Source organism: Pinus tabuliformis, chromosome 7 (genome assembly GCF_031772625.1).
Source record: "Pinus tabuliformis cultivar Carrire ecotype Pingquan chromosome 7, CPIR1, whole genome shotgun sequence".
NCBI classification, from domain to species: Eukaryota; Viridiplantae; Streptophyta; class Pinopsida; order Pinales; family Pinaceae; genus Pinus; species Pinus tabuliformis.
The window spans coordinates 1,670,797,475-1,670,813,403 of NC_142293.1; the positions used below are offsets into that span (position 1 = coordinate 1,670,797,475).

Here is a 15,929-nt window from a genome sequence, read left to right on the forward strand (position 1 = left end):
TCCCCCACTGTTCATGGGTATCCATCAAACTGTTCAAACTGAGTCCCCCACTGTTCATGGGTATCCATCAAACTGTTCAAACTGACATCCATGTTCTTTGTGCAATGTGGGCCATGCTCTTCATATAATGTGGCCTTTCAGGTTTGGAAGAATTAAGTGTGGTTTTTGGAATTTTCCTGCTGTTAAAGATATTTGAGAGAAAAAAATTGACATATATCCAGTCACATAAAAGAATCCCCTACCACATGATCAGTCCCCAAGAACAACCACTCACCAACAAAAAAAGCCATCGTTTCAACAATCAATCAATAAAATTATGTAAGAGGCAATCTCACACCACCAGAAGGCCAGGTGGTTGGTGAAACTTCATGTATTATTTATGCACACTAAAGACAAACATCCCCCTTTCAATTTCTTTGTTTTCTTTCTTATAATCAAAGTCAGAGTCTGCATCCCTTCTTTCATAGTCATGCAAAGTTGCAAAGGTGAGACATGTGAACATTAATCAAGACAAGACACCCTGGGCACAAGATCCAACTTTCCGTGCCTCCCTCTGTTTGGTCAGAACATGGGGTGGAACCCATGTCCATATTCAACTGCCAAACCTTCCAAACTAACAATATCCATCATCATCATCATAATTCATCTCCTTGTTCTCTTTGCATTTCACAAATCAAAACAATATACAATATCTCCATTGAAAATGAATATAGGATATATTGCTCTCACTGCTATATAATATTAATGTGAAGTCCATTTTCTGTTGTCCATTGAAAACTTCAACTCTCACTGCTATATAATATTAATGTGAAGTCCATTTTCTGTTGTCCATTGAAAACTTCAACTCCATTAGTAGTACTATTCTATTTTATTATTCTTGGAGGCTCTATTTATTGGAAGGCGCGCAGAGGAATACCCACTTCTCCTGCCAGTGGCCATTGTCAAAGGGAAGCCACAGAGACAAAGGAGAGTAACAGGGATCTGTCCCCACAAGTACAAATTTGTGGGTAAGATGGTCAAAATCTCAAAGAAACTTATAAGCATGAACTAGTTTATTTATTTTTATTATCAGAACCACTCATATGATTTGATTTTTGAATGCATCAATGACCCACATCTTATTGTTCAATGTACACAAATGGGTCGTTGTTTTTCTGATCACCCACAGGCCTAAATGCTCACACTCAGCTCTAAACTGCTTCGCATGGTCTCCAAAACGGTATTCACAATATTTTCACACTTGACAAGAATGATATTCACAATACGTTTTTGCAGTGACATCTTTTGCATCTTCCCATCAATTTTTTTGGGTGTAATGCAAGCATGAATTTTTAGATTAACAGATAGTAGCCAATATACATACTCCTGTCAGTAACCATTGCCAAAGGGAGCCACGTACACAAAAGAAAAGACGAGGAGGATTACTGCCTGGTCCCTATGTCCCCACATGTACAAATCTGTAGGTTAAATGCTCAAAATCTCAATTAAACCCCTTAAGAATTGACCAGTTTGTTTGTCAGAAACATCAGCAGCTATGATTCTGAATGCATCAACTACCCACCTCTTCTTATTCAATGTACATGAGCCGGCCGTTGTTTTTCTAGTCGCCCACAGGTTTAAATTTTCATTCCCAGCTATAAACTGTTGTTGGTGGCTTAATTTCTGGTTTTGCATGGTCCCAAAAATGGTATTAATAATATTATTTATACTTGGCAAAAGGGATATTCATAATATATATATTTTTCTAGTGATTTGATTTATATGGTCCCAGTAACCTTTTTAGCGGAATGCATGCATGAATCCTCGAGATTAACATATAGTTAATATCGAGGATAAATTTTGTTCACCTCAAGTTGGACGTCATGAGATTGTTCAGTATGATTTTTTCTTTTTTCCGATATATAGAGAGGTTGGTTGCAACTTGCAATTACAAGATAGTCTGCAGAATACCCAATTGGTTATTGGGTCCATTGTTTGTGGGCTGGAATAATGGTTTACTGTGACTCGTGTTTGTCTGGTATGTACCCTTCAATCCCAGCAGACGAAATATGATTGATTGTTTTCAGATCCTGCAAGAAATAGAAATCCAGTGACCAATTGACTTTCATTTGAGCTTGAAAAATTCAGGGCTCGAACGTAAAACTCCATAGTTATTGGGCACCCAGGGTACCCAGGTTCTCGGCTTCCAAGCTCTGCACTGTAATTAGTGATCATTATATATAGTACTGTCATTATAGTACACATATACAATCACAATAATTTGTCTCTGAATGTCTGTACATGATAACAGACATGGACATACATATCTACCAGGACGGTAATATTCCTCACACATGGGACAAATGTGTGGCTCTTGGCAAGCACAGCACTATTTTCCTTATATTTTCGATTTCACATATCCTCGGATGAATAACGAAATGCTGTTTGGAATTTACATGAAAAAACACAAAAGGTTAACAGCAGCGAAAACCGTGGGGATTACTATTGGCACAGCCCGCCTTTTAAACAATAGAGCTTCACGATGGCCAAATTGCCCGCAGGAGCAATTCATGGATACATAGTATCTAAGCAATTGGTCTTTTCTACGTTCTGGACTTCAGATCTACAATAGGGTCCTAAGAGTTTGAACTTGAAACCTCCAAGTAGTCAACAATTTCCTGCATTACACTGTGGAAATGAGCTTTAGATCTTAGCACATTACTCAAATGAAGAGATCATTTTCATATGCTAGTCTAATAAGATTTGAATTGTAGGTCAGAGTCTCACATGCTAATTGAGATGTGGAGGTGCATTTTCATTTTGCCCTGGTGTTTTTAAATATTGATTCAACATTTCTTTGCATAGCTATATATATGTTTATGTTGCACAAGAGAAGCAAGGTGTTATAAAGGTCTTGTATGAATGACATGTATTCCGCAGATAAGCGCATAAACTAAAATGGAAAAAAAAATCTAATTAAAAATATGCAAAGATAATATATCAATGAAAAACTAAAATAAATCATCATAAATCTATCTTAACACTGAATTTTTTAAGCATCAAGAAGTTTGCATATGAGTTATTTCTGATCCCTCTCGATGCATAACAAATTCTAAATTTAAGATGGATCTCTGTTGATTTTAACAAGTTTTAGGTTTAAGAAAAATGTATTAGGTGGAGGTGAAAGTGCATTTTCTTTTTTCTTTTGGTATTTAAATATTGACTTTGATTTCTATGCTTAGTTTTGTATTACATTGCATGCATTGATATCCAACTTCCAAGATATCTGGAGTCAATGTTTTGTTGTGGCCTTTACAGACTAGGGTACTGAGTTGACTGCTAAATCTCATTACATGTATTCATCAGTCCAACAACAGGCTGGAAATATAAGTTTTATTGAAAGTTATATGATGTGATCACGAGTTTTATCCAAAAATTTCAGGATGTGATTAAATAGATGAAGAACAAGTGATTGATAGCACTCTAGATTATACCTTGCCTATTAAATGGGGTAAATGGACAAATATATCATCAAAGGATTTGAAAACTGGGAAGATCGCATTAGAATGGAAAACAAATTTCAGGATGTGATTAAATAGATGAAGAACAAGTGATTGATAGCACTCTAGATTATACCTTGCCTATTAAATGGGGCAAATGGACAAATATATCACCAAAGGATTTGAAAACTTGGAAGATCGCATTAGAATGGAAAACGAATCTAAGTACAGTGACTGTTGGAATTTTTTGATAGTAAATCAAGACACAAACTTTTTTACCGAGTTTAAGAATATTTTTTCCGCATAAAAGGACTTCAAGGAGATTCTTCTCAGGATTGGAGTTCATCTTGTTAAATGAACACAAGGGGAAAAACCGATCCAGCAACAGCCTGAATGGATGGATCCAGTGGCGGTCAATAAAAAGATTTGGAATATCTTAGTCCGTGTAAAATTTAAATTTGTAGGCCATAAAATATAACTTAAAACGGATCCATTAACTATCCATTTGCAGAAGACGGACATATATTTTCTCAGATGCAGTGGCTGTAACAACTTAACATTTCTCCATTAGATCTGTTGAAGACCGTTTTTTCATTGAGTAAGTGAAACTTGAATGCCTAGTAATGCCCTTTGGGTTAAGGGTGCTCCAATGAGAGTTTAACAAGGAAATCTGAACATATTGAAGATCTGATTAGCAAATATATCAGAAGTTCTCTAGATCAGTAGATTCCATAATTTTGCGAAAAACAATTGGAGAGTACGTCACTAACAACCAAGGTTCTCAGAGAACATTGCTTTTCTCTAAACACAAGAAATCATAATTTTATTTTTTTCCTTTAAAATTTTATGAGGACAAAATGTTATCAAGAAAACATCCTCAGCTAAGGTGGGGCTGATTTGAGGATAACATACCCTATGAATTCTATTCAGTTGAAGTGGTGCGTAATGATAACTAGATATTATTGAAAAATTTAAAAGTATTTAGAGATTTCAGGACCTCCAAAAGCCTTGTTGAAGAACGATGTAGAATAGAAATTGGGAAACACTACAACCCTTAGCTTTTGAGACCAGCTGAAAACCTCAAGTCATTCATTCTGAAGTTCTCAGATTAGGGCAAGATGTTCTGTATTAATGCCGACAGATCCTATCTGCCTCGGACTATGTTTTGGCTCAACTAAGAAACTAAAAGATAGATCATCCTTTCTTTTTTATGAGCAGAAGGATGGAACTATGGTTTATGTTTTGCTAGAATTTTGATCAGATCTATGTAACCCATTTAGTTATATGCTCAATATCAAGCGTTGAGGCATTTGGGTTATAAAACTATGTTGTAAGTATGAAGCTGGGAAGTGTCATATTGTTTTTTGTAAGCTTGGCAGGACTACATCTTCAACATGTCCAATATATCACCCTGATCGGAGCAGGGAATTGAACTGGTGACTTCACATCAAAGAGTGCCTTAACATAGCACCCGATCACCTTCTATCCAAGACCTCGTGGACAAGTGTTATATTATTCTTGATGAAATTCTCACATTATAATGGGTTTAAGAGTAGCAACAATCGAAGATGACTTATTAAATGCAATTTTGTTCAATGATCAATAATTTAATAACGTTATGAAGATGTTGAGGAGTCTAGCTTTAGAGCAATTCATGCCAAGAGTGAATAAGTTATAAGGTGAATTTGGTATCTATGGCAACCTTATCAAAATGTTTGTAGGAGAACTGCATTGATTATGCCCATATAGGATTTATGGAAGTATTGAAGTATATTTATTCTCTCTGCAAAGTCATTATTACTAGCTTTGCTGTTCAGTGGAATCATCTAGTTACCTAGCTAGCAGATTTGTGAATCATCTTATTAGACATTCAGCAAAAGAGTTCGGGTGATCCTTAAATTATTCCCCATTTTATCTTTGAGCATAGTGAACGGTGAACGTCTGAGTGTTGGGACATTCTTTCTCCTTGTAGGATCTTAAAACATGATGTCTGACATAGTTTTGCATTAGATTATTGTTTGTTAGAGACAAACTGAAGTCTATACTGGAAGTTTATGTAGGGGATACTTTGACCTTGGAATTAATTTACTCAGGTACATGCTGCTTTAATATTTTATTACAACATGCACTGCTAATTTAAGCTCTAGAGTGGTTACTGCTAAATTTTCTCAAGCATCCACTTGCATTAGTGATTATAATTTTTGATGATTAACATGGAGTGTCACACCTTCAGAAATTCAACTTTGCATACGTAATGTTTTAAGGGATTTCAAGTTATGATTACGAAGCCACATATAATAGAGGGCTATTTGGTGAGATTGTGAGGTGGGAAATACCTTTCAAACTGTTTTTCATTAAATAAGAAGGTCATATTCCTCTCCGTTTTCATATTTTTCTGACATATTAAGGTTTCCTTCACGGCTTTAACTGTGCAAACTTGTTTTATATTATGAAGGATAGTAGCTGAATCCTGAACTGATGCTCTGGTATGTTTATTGAATCTTTGGTTGCAGATATTTGTAGAAAAAATTGGCCAATTTATAAAAGTCAACGAGCTCAAATTTGGATGTATTCAATAATTGAATAGATGTTGATGCTGTTAGACTTCAAATAATCTGTTGAATGTTGGCTTATATCTATTATCTACATAAGCGTTTCAACCTATGTAATATATCCTGATTCTCACACATCAGTGTAGCTGAGACCTGGGACAAATTATCCATCTTGGATCTCATATTTTTACATTTATGAAAATGGCTGCAAGGTCAAAACACAGGAGAGTACTCACTGATTCTTCAATTCCCATACCTAATTTTGGTTCCCCTTCATTTCCAATATCACATTCTGGTTCTCCACTGTTCTCTTGTGCTTCTTCAATGACATCATTCAAATACTCGGGATCATCAGCTCGTTGTTCATGCTCTTCTCCAAAGATGGAAGTCACTTCTGAGAATGCAAATGGTGAAGTAAAAGAATGGCTAGATGCTATCCGATCCTCTTCTCCTCCACAAGTTGGATGTATAGGCACACAAAAATCTCAAAGTGCATTGCAGGATGAGGAGAAGACACCAAACAATGATTGGTTTGTAAGTGCATATCTCAGCCTTTGTATGATATATGTAATTGTGGTTCCTTTCTCTCCGTTAATTTTAGAACTGTGTTGGCTTTAATTTGTGGCAATCACTATACTACTTCGCTGTTGAAGGAAAAATACTATACCTTATGGTTGGGGATTTGAGCAAATTATTAGCTTATATCTGGCAGATGCGAATCTTAGATGTAAAATAAAATCTTGGATAGAAAAAATGTAATCAGAAAATGAATATTTATTTGAATTGTTGCATTCTTAGGCTATCATATAGAAAAAGTATACACAGAAAATGAATATTTATTTGATTGTTGCATTCTTAGGCTATCATTCAGATATGGCCATAACATTAAAGGCAAGATAAAATCATAAACTTTATGCATTCTGTGCCTTTTATACCATGCATAATTTTGGAATGGACAGAAGATACTTTCCATGGTATTTTGCTGTCAGTTCTTTTACGGTGTCATTGACAAGTCTCAATGCATCAACAAGAAGTTGAGTTACGATTGTAACAAATATACTATGCCTTCACTAAGTCCATGGTTTGCAAGATTTAAATCAAATCCCTGTTGGTTGATGCCAAACATGAAAAGAAAATCTTCAAGAAATGAACATCCTAAATCCATACCCCTAGATTTTCAATTGTAAGGCTATTATTCTGATTATAAGTCAAAACTTAGTGCTCTTGAACAAAATAAAGGCATAAATACTGAAAGTTTCAAAGCTTCTTTTAGTGAATCTAACATCTTGTTCTCATTAACCTATGAGCTTATGGAAAAAACAAACATTTTAAATCTGTACACAAACGGTACTCCATTTCTTCCTAATACTAGATTACAGAAGATTGCACAGAGTTTTGGTATGTCATTTAGGATATACTCTTTTAAGTGTCAAAGGCAGTCTGTGTATGCCCTTTTTTTGGATATATATATATATATATATATATATATATATTTTATAATACAGAAGAGTGCATGAATTTCAAATTTCAATGCAAAAAGACTAGGTCTGTAACTCAGATTTAACATTCCTTCCCTCAATCCAACAAATCATAGTCACATGGACACAAAACAATAAAATTCCTACAATTCAGATGCCTTATTATAAATGCATCACTAAAAGACTTCTGCTATCCCTACTGACCCATATCATTAGGTTTTTCAAGAAATATCCAGAACATAACAGTTTGATACTGTCTCTTAGCATATTTGTAATATTAGAGCTATAATGACTGTTTTTATCAGATATAACACAAGATAACAGTTTGTTTAAACTCTAAATCATCCCAAACCATTAATGAGATGCTGTAGACTTCCCTGGAGTCTCCTCTGCAAACTGGGGGCTCCTGTTTGGCACCCTGTTTCATCAAGATGTGTTCTGCAATTAGCTTAGTTTCAATGGCGGCATCTTCTATAGTGATGATCTTGGTCATCGCTTTAGTTTGAGCCTAGGGAGTGTTACCACAAAATCTAGCACCTTAGTGCAAACCCTCACTAACAACTCTAGGTTAAGGGCAACAATGAGATCAGCCACAACTGTCACCTTAGTAGCTGTTCTCCTGCTGTTCTGTGGATGGATACTATCCCCAGAAGGGAGGGTTTCTGTCACGACCCCAAGGGCTCTGCATGGTAACAAGGCACTTTTGGCACACTATGACCCCTGAGCGTCACCATTTTACAGATTAGATAATTGACGAATTCCCAATCTAAGTACCCTCCAAGGACTCTGCTAAATAAACACCCAAGGATAATATTCAATGAGATAAGGCTCTGGGTGAGATGAGGTAATGAGTTTAAAGTACCTATGGCTAAATCTAGAGGGCTTAGACTGTGCCACAGAGGTCACATAGATCCCAAACACTTGCTACCTTGAAAGTAATGATTGCTGTTATAAATTAGGCTTTTTAATAAGAACAATTTACAACATACAATTTAGATGCAAAGCGTAACCCTAGGAATATGTTGTCCAAGATATTTTTATGCTATTTAATGCATATTTTGCTATAACCTAACGCTAATTTACCTTAGAAAACATAAAAAGTAAAATATCTTTTTTGCTAAAAGATTAACATGCCAAAAAGACTAATGCCTTTATCAATCTTGGGTCTATGGAGTTGAAGGGTGAGATCAATGGTAGACCGTAGAAGACATGATTGGAGCGAGTTAAGAGAGAGAAAATTTATCAATCTAAACCCTAGTGGCTTTCAATCAATTGAAAGATTTAAGGTCAATGAATGCTATACAAAGTTTCTTTGATGGATGCTTGATGATGAATTTGCAAAGAAGATGTTAGAGCTATAAAAGATTCAATACATCAAGATGAAGATTTCATTGAAACCCTAACTCTACAACATTTTCAAAATGGAAGAAGATACAATAAAATGGCACAATTTCACCATAGAATGACTTCATTAATCCAGGAGAAAATCCCTTAAAGCAATAATATCTTCCTTAAGGCAATTCGTTGCGTAAATGCTAATGTGCAGTTTCTCTTAATGAGTAATGTGTGTCTATGACAATTAATCCTCTTAAATTGACTTTCCTCTATTTATGGGAGGGAAACCAAGTTGATTTAGGCCTAAAATTGACTAAAAGTCCTAAAAATAATAAATTAAGTGATTATAAGTTAAGTCACAAGTACACCTAAAAGATAGCCATCTCAATGATAAAACATGACAAAAAGATTCCTTTTAGCCTACATGTGTGAGCAAACGGTCCTCCAAGGGTGATGCTATCCTCTAAAGGTGAAGATCTCCATGAAATGTGCCATGGATGGGTCCAAAGAATGTTCGTCACTCAAAAGCCATGTCCTCATTGTTAATTTTTGCAATGCTCTATGCTATGCCAATTACTTTAGGCCAATTCAATCCTTCATTAAGCAATTTTTTCAATAACAATTAATTCTTCCAATAATCAACAGTGATTGAAGATAGAACAGTCAATACAATGACAATAGGAGACAATCAAGAGCATCAACAAGAGACACCAATTTGGTCAAAGACCAGGGAAAAACCCCACAAGGGGGAAAACCCTTTCAAATTATTCTTCTTATTAGATTGTCATAAAATGTTCAGCAGAGAGTACAATAATCCAATTTCTACAATGAGTCAAAGTCAACCTTTGACTATCCAATATAGACAAACCAAAACCAACCAAAGATGAGCCTCCAAAGTCAAATCTGGTCAACTGTCAAAGTCTGCAATTCTTTACAAGTCAAGAATGGTCAATGTGTCCTAACAAGTCAAGTCAATGACAGTCAAACAACCTCCAAAGAATTCAGTCAAAGCAGCAAGAAACTTGGCCTTAAGTGCTGGTCAAAGTCAGCCCAAAACAGTCATAGAAAACCCAGTCAAACTCGGTCAAATGAGAGAAATTCTGTGGTCAAAGTCTGCAATTATTCCTACGGTCAACTCAAGTCAACATGCTCCAAATGCCTCTATTTTTGTGCCAGAAGATGTTGCCTGCCCAAACATAATTTTCCCAAGAAAGATCGAAGTCAAATCAAGTCAAAGGAGCCCAAGTCAAAGCTGGTCAATGCTGGTCAAGGAGCAGAACAGTTCAGATTTTTGGCCACCTGTAATTTGCTTTACTTCCTCCTTGCATGTGTGAAAAAGACTCCTGCAATTTTCAGATGAATCGAACCCAAGAAGAGAAGAGAGATGTGTGATGATTGATTTCCAAATGAGCTTGAGGTGACATGAATTTATAGGCGTTGGAAGAGGGCAAATTAGCCTCTTAGGCCGACCTTAAAAATTTGTGTGCTTCAAAGGTCAATTTTGGTTCTCTCGGAAAGAGGAATCTACTCCAATGGAGGGAATTTGTCCCTGAGCTGCCAAATTAACACTCATCAACAAGGTGTCCACTCATCAAACAAAACCCTCCTCATCAACCAAGCTCATGTCATCACTCTAATCCATATGAGAGTGATGTGACAAGGCTAGGGCGTGACAATATCATCCAGAAAGGTGTACCATCCCTTCTAGAGGGATCTCAAATCATCATCAACATCAAATTAGTCTAGAAATAGAGCAATGTCTGTTGGGTCCCTATGATACTAGTGATTACCCCATTACTATTGTAGTTATACCCCTTATTTATATTGTTGTGCCCCTATTACCCCCATATTGTTATTTCTGTGCCCCATAGAATCCCTCTATTGTTATTTTTGTGGCTTTATATTATTATTGTTAGGTCGGCTGGATTATATTGTGACTCCTTAGACTCCTATATATAGAAAGGAGGTTTTGTCATTTGTATCATCCAAGAATTGTTCATTTATGTAATGTAAAGGAGGTTGCCCCCTCGAAGAGGCTGAATTCTAAGGCGTGGATCTCTCTTTTCTATCTTTTTGTGAGCTGGTTTCATAACATTTGGTATCAGAGCTTTGGATTCTAGGGTTTCGCTGCTCCAAACAGGTCATCGTGGCATTTTCGCTATAACTTTTTTTTCTGTGACATTTCAGAAGTCGCAAAAAAAACCCATTTGAGAAGAAATTGCACTGAACCTTGGGTCCGAATTTCAGAGCTTTTCGCGCGATATTTGCGGAGATATGATCTGAGGAAGTTGGTCTTTTTGTAGACTCCTGAATTACATTCAAAACAGGTGACCTGGGGAAAATCATCATAACTTTCTCTCTGGGGATCGAATTGAAATTTCGTAAGAAGGTACAGAAAGAGGACGGACAGTAGTTTCTTGTGTGTGTGTTTCAGATTCAAAGGTTGAAACAGTGACTCGTGGCACGTCGTACAAGTTCGTTCTACTGAACCAGTCTAAAAGCAAGTCACTGTCGGAGATTTCACATAACTTTTCCTTGGAGAATCCAATTTGGCTCAGACTTGTGGCATTGGAAAGAGGACGCAGAAGGCTACTAAAGGTAGCAATTTCAGAACTGGATGATCCGAAATTACAGAGATACATCAGATTCAATATCAGGCTTCTATAAAGTGAAAAAAGGTGTGTAGTTTTTTTTTAAATTTTTGTGTAAGCTTGGTTTAACGGAATTCAAAGGGCATAGTAAAGCATTATTATCGGTAACTGATGCCCCGAGGAAAGAAAATGCAAACACTTAGTAAGGAACCTGAAAGCTCTAGCATGACTCATGAAGAAGAGGAAGAAATGCTACATGATATATCAAAATTACAAGAACAAGTGCAACAAATGTCACGCTCACAAAAGCTAACAGAAGCTAAGATAAGTGGCGTGGAATCTAAGATAAATGGCGTGGAATCTAAGATAAAGGGCATGGAAGCTAAGATGGAGGATTCAATGGCAGATTTGAAGATAGATTTGAAGACAGACATGGAAGAATTGAAGAAGTTGCTACAAGAAAGGGTCACTAATGGTGAAAAGGTAGTAAAGGAAACTCATGATGAGAACAAAAGAAATGTTAATCATGATTCCATAGACGCTAATGTTGGATCGAAGAATCACCATATTCCAAAAATCGATATGAGGAAGTTTGATGGCAAGGATCCCGCCACATGGATATTACAGATGGAGCAATTCTTCGATCTCAATAATGTGCAAAACGCACAAAAGGTACGTATGGCAACTGTATATTTGGAACCAAATCAGTTTGTATGGTATCAATGGCTTTGCTCTCGTAAACAATTTATCACTTGGGCAATTTTTACGGAAGAATTGATAGCACATTATGAAGATACAAAAAGCAACACTTTTTTTAGCCAATTGATAAGTCTCAAACAAAAGGGTTCAGTAATGGAGCACATTGAGGAGTTCCAAAAATTGAACATAAGGGTAAAAGATATTCCAGAGGAGCATAGGATTGATGTGTTCATAGGGTCTTTAAAGGATAATATCCAACATGATGTTCGCCTTTGGGAACCTGATTCATTAGAGAAGGCATTCAGGTTAGCAAGAAAAATGGAAAGCAAAATTATGGCAACCAGGAAGCATACCACTCACAACTATAAAGACGGAAGTGTTGTTGCCCCTAGTCTTCCACAACCTATAAGGTTGACACCACAACAATTGGAAGAAAAAAGAGCAAAAGGGCTTTGTTACAGTTGTGATAGCAAATACACTAAAGGTCATAAGTGTGCTGAGAAGAAATTATTCTACATAGATTGTGAAGAGGAAGAAGAAAAGGAGCAAGAAAGGTCAAAAGAAGAAGATATACTCCAGGAACAAAGCCTAGATGAAGAACAAATAAATCCGACCATATCTTGTAATGCATTGGCGGGAATTACCACTCCTCAAACCATCAAGATAGAAGGACAAATCAAGAAGAAAAAGGTAATAGTGTTGATTGATTCAGGAAGCACCCACAATTTTATTCATTGTAGGGTAGCAAAAGAATTGAATTGCTTCCTATATCCAGCACCAGAGTGTCAAGTGATGATTGCAAATGGAGGAACAATAAATTGCTCTGGAAAGTGCCATAATATCAAGCTATCCATGGGAGAATATGTATTGACTAGCCCAATGCTTTCCATTCCAATGGGAGGTGCTGATGTTGTACTAGGAGTCCAATGGCTACAATCCTTGGGTACAATAGCTTTTAATTTTCAAGAACTTTTCATCAAATTTTCTACAGAAGGAAAGGAAGTTGAATTAAGGGGTATTGCAGGGAAACCAGGAAAGATAATCAGCTCTAATGGCATGACTAAGCTTCTTAAAAAGGAGCAAAGAGGTGTAATTGCACAATTATGTTCGCTAGATGTTTCCACATTGGAATCATCTATTTCTCCAGATCTCCAAAAAGTCCTGGACAATCATTCCAAGGTATTTGAGACTCCCAAAGGTCTCCCACCTATGCGTGATCATGATCATGCTATTCATCTGATTCCAGGAAGTGTTCCTCCAAACATCAGGCCGTACAGATATCCCTATGTCCAAAAAAGTGAAATTGAACGTATGGTTGCAGAAATGCTAGAGGCTGGTATAATTCAACCAAGTCAAAGTTCTTTCTCAGCTCCAGTAGTATTGGTGCACAAGAAGGATGGATCATGGCGCATGTGTCCGGATTATAGGGAGCTCAACAAGCTCACTATTAAAGATAAGTTCCCCATTCCTGTTATTGATGAATTACTGGATGAATTGCATGGATCAATTTACTTCACCAAGTTGGATCTTCGTTCGGGATATCATCAAATCAGAATGAAGATTGAAGACATTCCGAAAACGGCATTTAGAACTCATGAGGGTCATTATGAATTTTTGGTCATGCCTTTTGGCCTTACCAATGCACCTTCAACATTTCAAGGTTTGATGAATTCAATTTTCAAACCATTCCTTAGAAAATTTGTGTTAGTATTTTTTGATGATATACTAATCTACAGCAAGTCTTGGAAGGATCATGTTGAACATGTTGACAGGGTGCTACAACTATTGGAGGAGAAACAATTATATGCAAAAAGATCCAAATGTTTCTTTGGAGTCCAGGAGGTGGAATATTTGGGTCATATTGTATCTCATGAAGGAGTTAAGGTAGACCCTAGCAAAATTAAAGCCATTAAGGAATGGAAAATCCCCACATCCATAAAGCATCTGCGAGGATTTCTTGGGTTGACAGGGTATTATCGCAAGTTTGTTAAGAATTATGGGAGAATAGCAGCACCTCTAACAACATTATTGAAGAAAGATTCATTTTCATGGACTCCGGAAGCAACAAAGGCCTTTGAACATCTTAAAGAGGCAATGTGCCAAGCACCGGTCTTAGCTACACCGGACTTCACAAAAACCTTTATTGTGGAATGTGATGCTTCAGGAAATGGAATTGGTGCTGTTCTAATGCAAGATGAAAGACCCATTGCTTTTGAAAGTCGTCCAATCAAGGGAAAGTTTTTAAGCAAAGCTATTTATGAGAAGGAAATGTTGGCAATACTCCATGCACTTAAGAAATGGCGACCCTACCTAATGGGAAGACACTTCAAGGTAAAAACGGATCATGATAGCCTTAAATACTTTTTAGAACAAAGATTATCCTCTGAAGAGCAACAAAAGTGGGTCACAAAGATGTTGGGTTATGACTTTGAAATCATCTACAAAAAAGGGAAGCAAAATGTGGTGGCAGATGCACTCTCAAGAAAGGATGAGGATGTGGAAGCATTGTTGTGTGCCATTTCTATTATCCAACCAGATTGGATAAACGAAGCAAGGGAGGAATGGAAGAATGACGAAGAAGTGTGGGCACTTATTCGAAAGCTACAACAAGATTCCAGTACTTCTGATACATTTAGCTGGCAAAATGATTCGTTATGGTACAAAGATCGCTTATACCTCTGTAAGAATTCCCAGCTAAAACAAAAGATTCTTATGGAATTGCACACTTCTCCCTTAGGAGGGCACTCAGGATTTTTAAAAACTTACCACAGGGTTAAGAAGGAATTTTTTTGGGATGGCCTTAAATCAGATATTCAAAAGTTTGTGGCGGAATGTTTGGTTTGCCAGCAAAATAAAGTTGAAACAATTAAGACACCGGGTCTATTACAACCTTTATCCATTCCAAGCCAACGTTGGGAGGAGGTTTCAATGGATTTTATCACAGGTTTACCCAAGTCTGAGGGAAAGAGTGTCATCATGGTGGTAGTTGACAGACTTACCAAGTATGCACACTTTTGTGCATTATCACATCCATTTAAAGCCAGTACAGTTTCTACTGCATTTATGGAAACAGTTCAAAAGCTACATGGAAACCCAAAGATTATTGTAAGTGACAGAGATCCCATTTTCACTGGAAATTTTTGGACAGAATTATTTTCTTGTCTTGGTACTCAGTTAGCTCATAGCTCATCTTATCATCCTCAATCTGATGGGCAAACTGAGATAGTAAACAAATGTTTGGAAGGATATCTTCGTTGCTTTGTATCTGATAAACAGACACAATGGGTCAAATGGTTGCCTCTGGCTGAATGGTGGTATAACACTTCCTTCCATACAGCAACAAAAATGACCCCATTTATGGCACTTTATGGGTATCAACCACCATCCATCACATCATATTTAAGAGAAAATTCTAAGGTTCAGGCAGTGGAACATCACATCGAACATCAACAACAAGTCCTCCAACTCTTAAAGGATAACCTCGTGTTGGCACAAAATAGAATGAAACAACAGGCAGATCAACATCGCAGTGAAAGAAGTTTTGATGTAGGTGATTGGGTATTCCTACGGCTACAACCATATAAGCAAATGTCCCTAAAGCAAGCTAAGAAGGATAATAAATTATCACCAAAGTATTATGGTCCGTACAAGGTGTTGCAAAAGATTGGTACTATGGCATACAAATTGGAGCTTCCTGCAGCTTCTCGATTGCACCCAGTTTTCCATGTTTCATGTTTAAAGAAGGTTATAGGTGACAAGCTCCCAATTCAAACAATATTGCCAGAACTTGACGAG

At 36.8% G+C, this 15,929-nt stretch overlaps 1 protein-coding gene across 5 annotated transcripts in view; it reads left to right on the forward strand.

Moving 5' to 3' along the window:
- The first annotated feature begins 694 nt into the window (after positions 1 to 694).
- The window catches only part of LOC149254877 (putative trehalose-phosphate phosphatase C), a 290,873-nt gene continuing 275,638 nt past the window's right edge, over positions 695 to 15,929 (forward strand). The window contains exons 1-2 of one of the 5 annotated variants that reach the window (XM_089460253.1): positions 695 to 1,007; positions 5,993 to 6,565. In XM_089460253.1, the coding sequence (XP_089316379.1) occupies positions 6,227 to 6,565 (339 nt within the window). In that variant the 5' untranslated portion in view covers positions 695 to 1,007; positions 5,993 to 6,226. Of the gene's footprint in view, positions 1,008 to 1,195; positions 1,220 to 1,879; positions 2,018 to 5,992; positions 6,566 to 15,929 lie in introns of those variants that run through there. The other 4 variants (XR_016267190.1, XM_089460250.1, XM_089460252.1 and 1 more) reach the window with 4 other exon arrangements.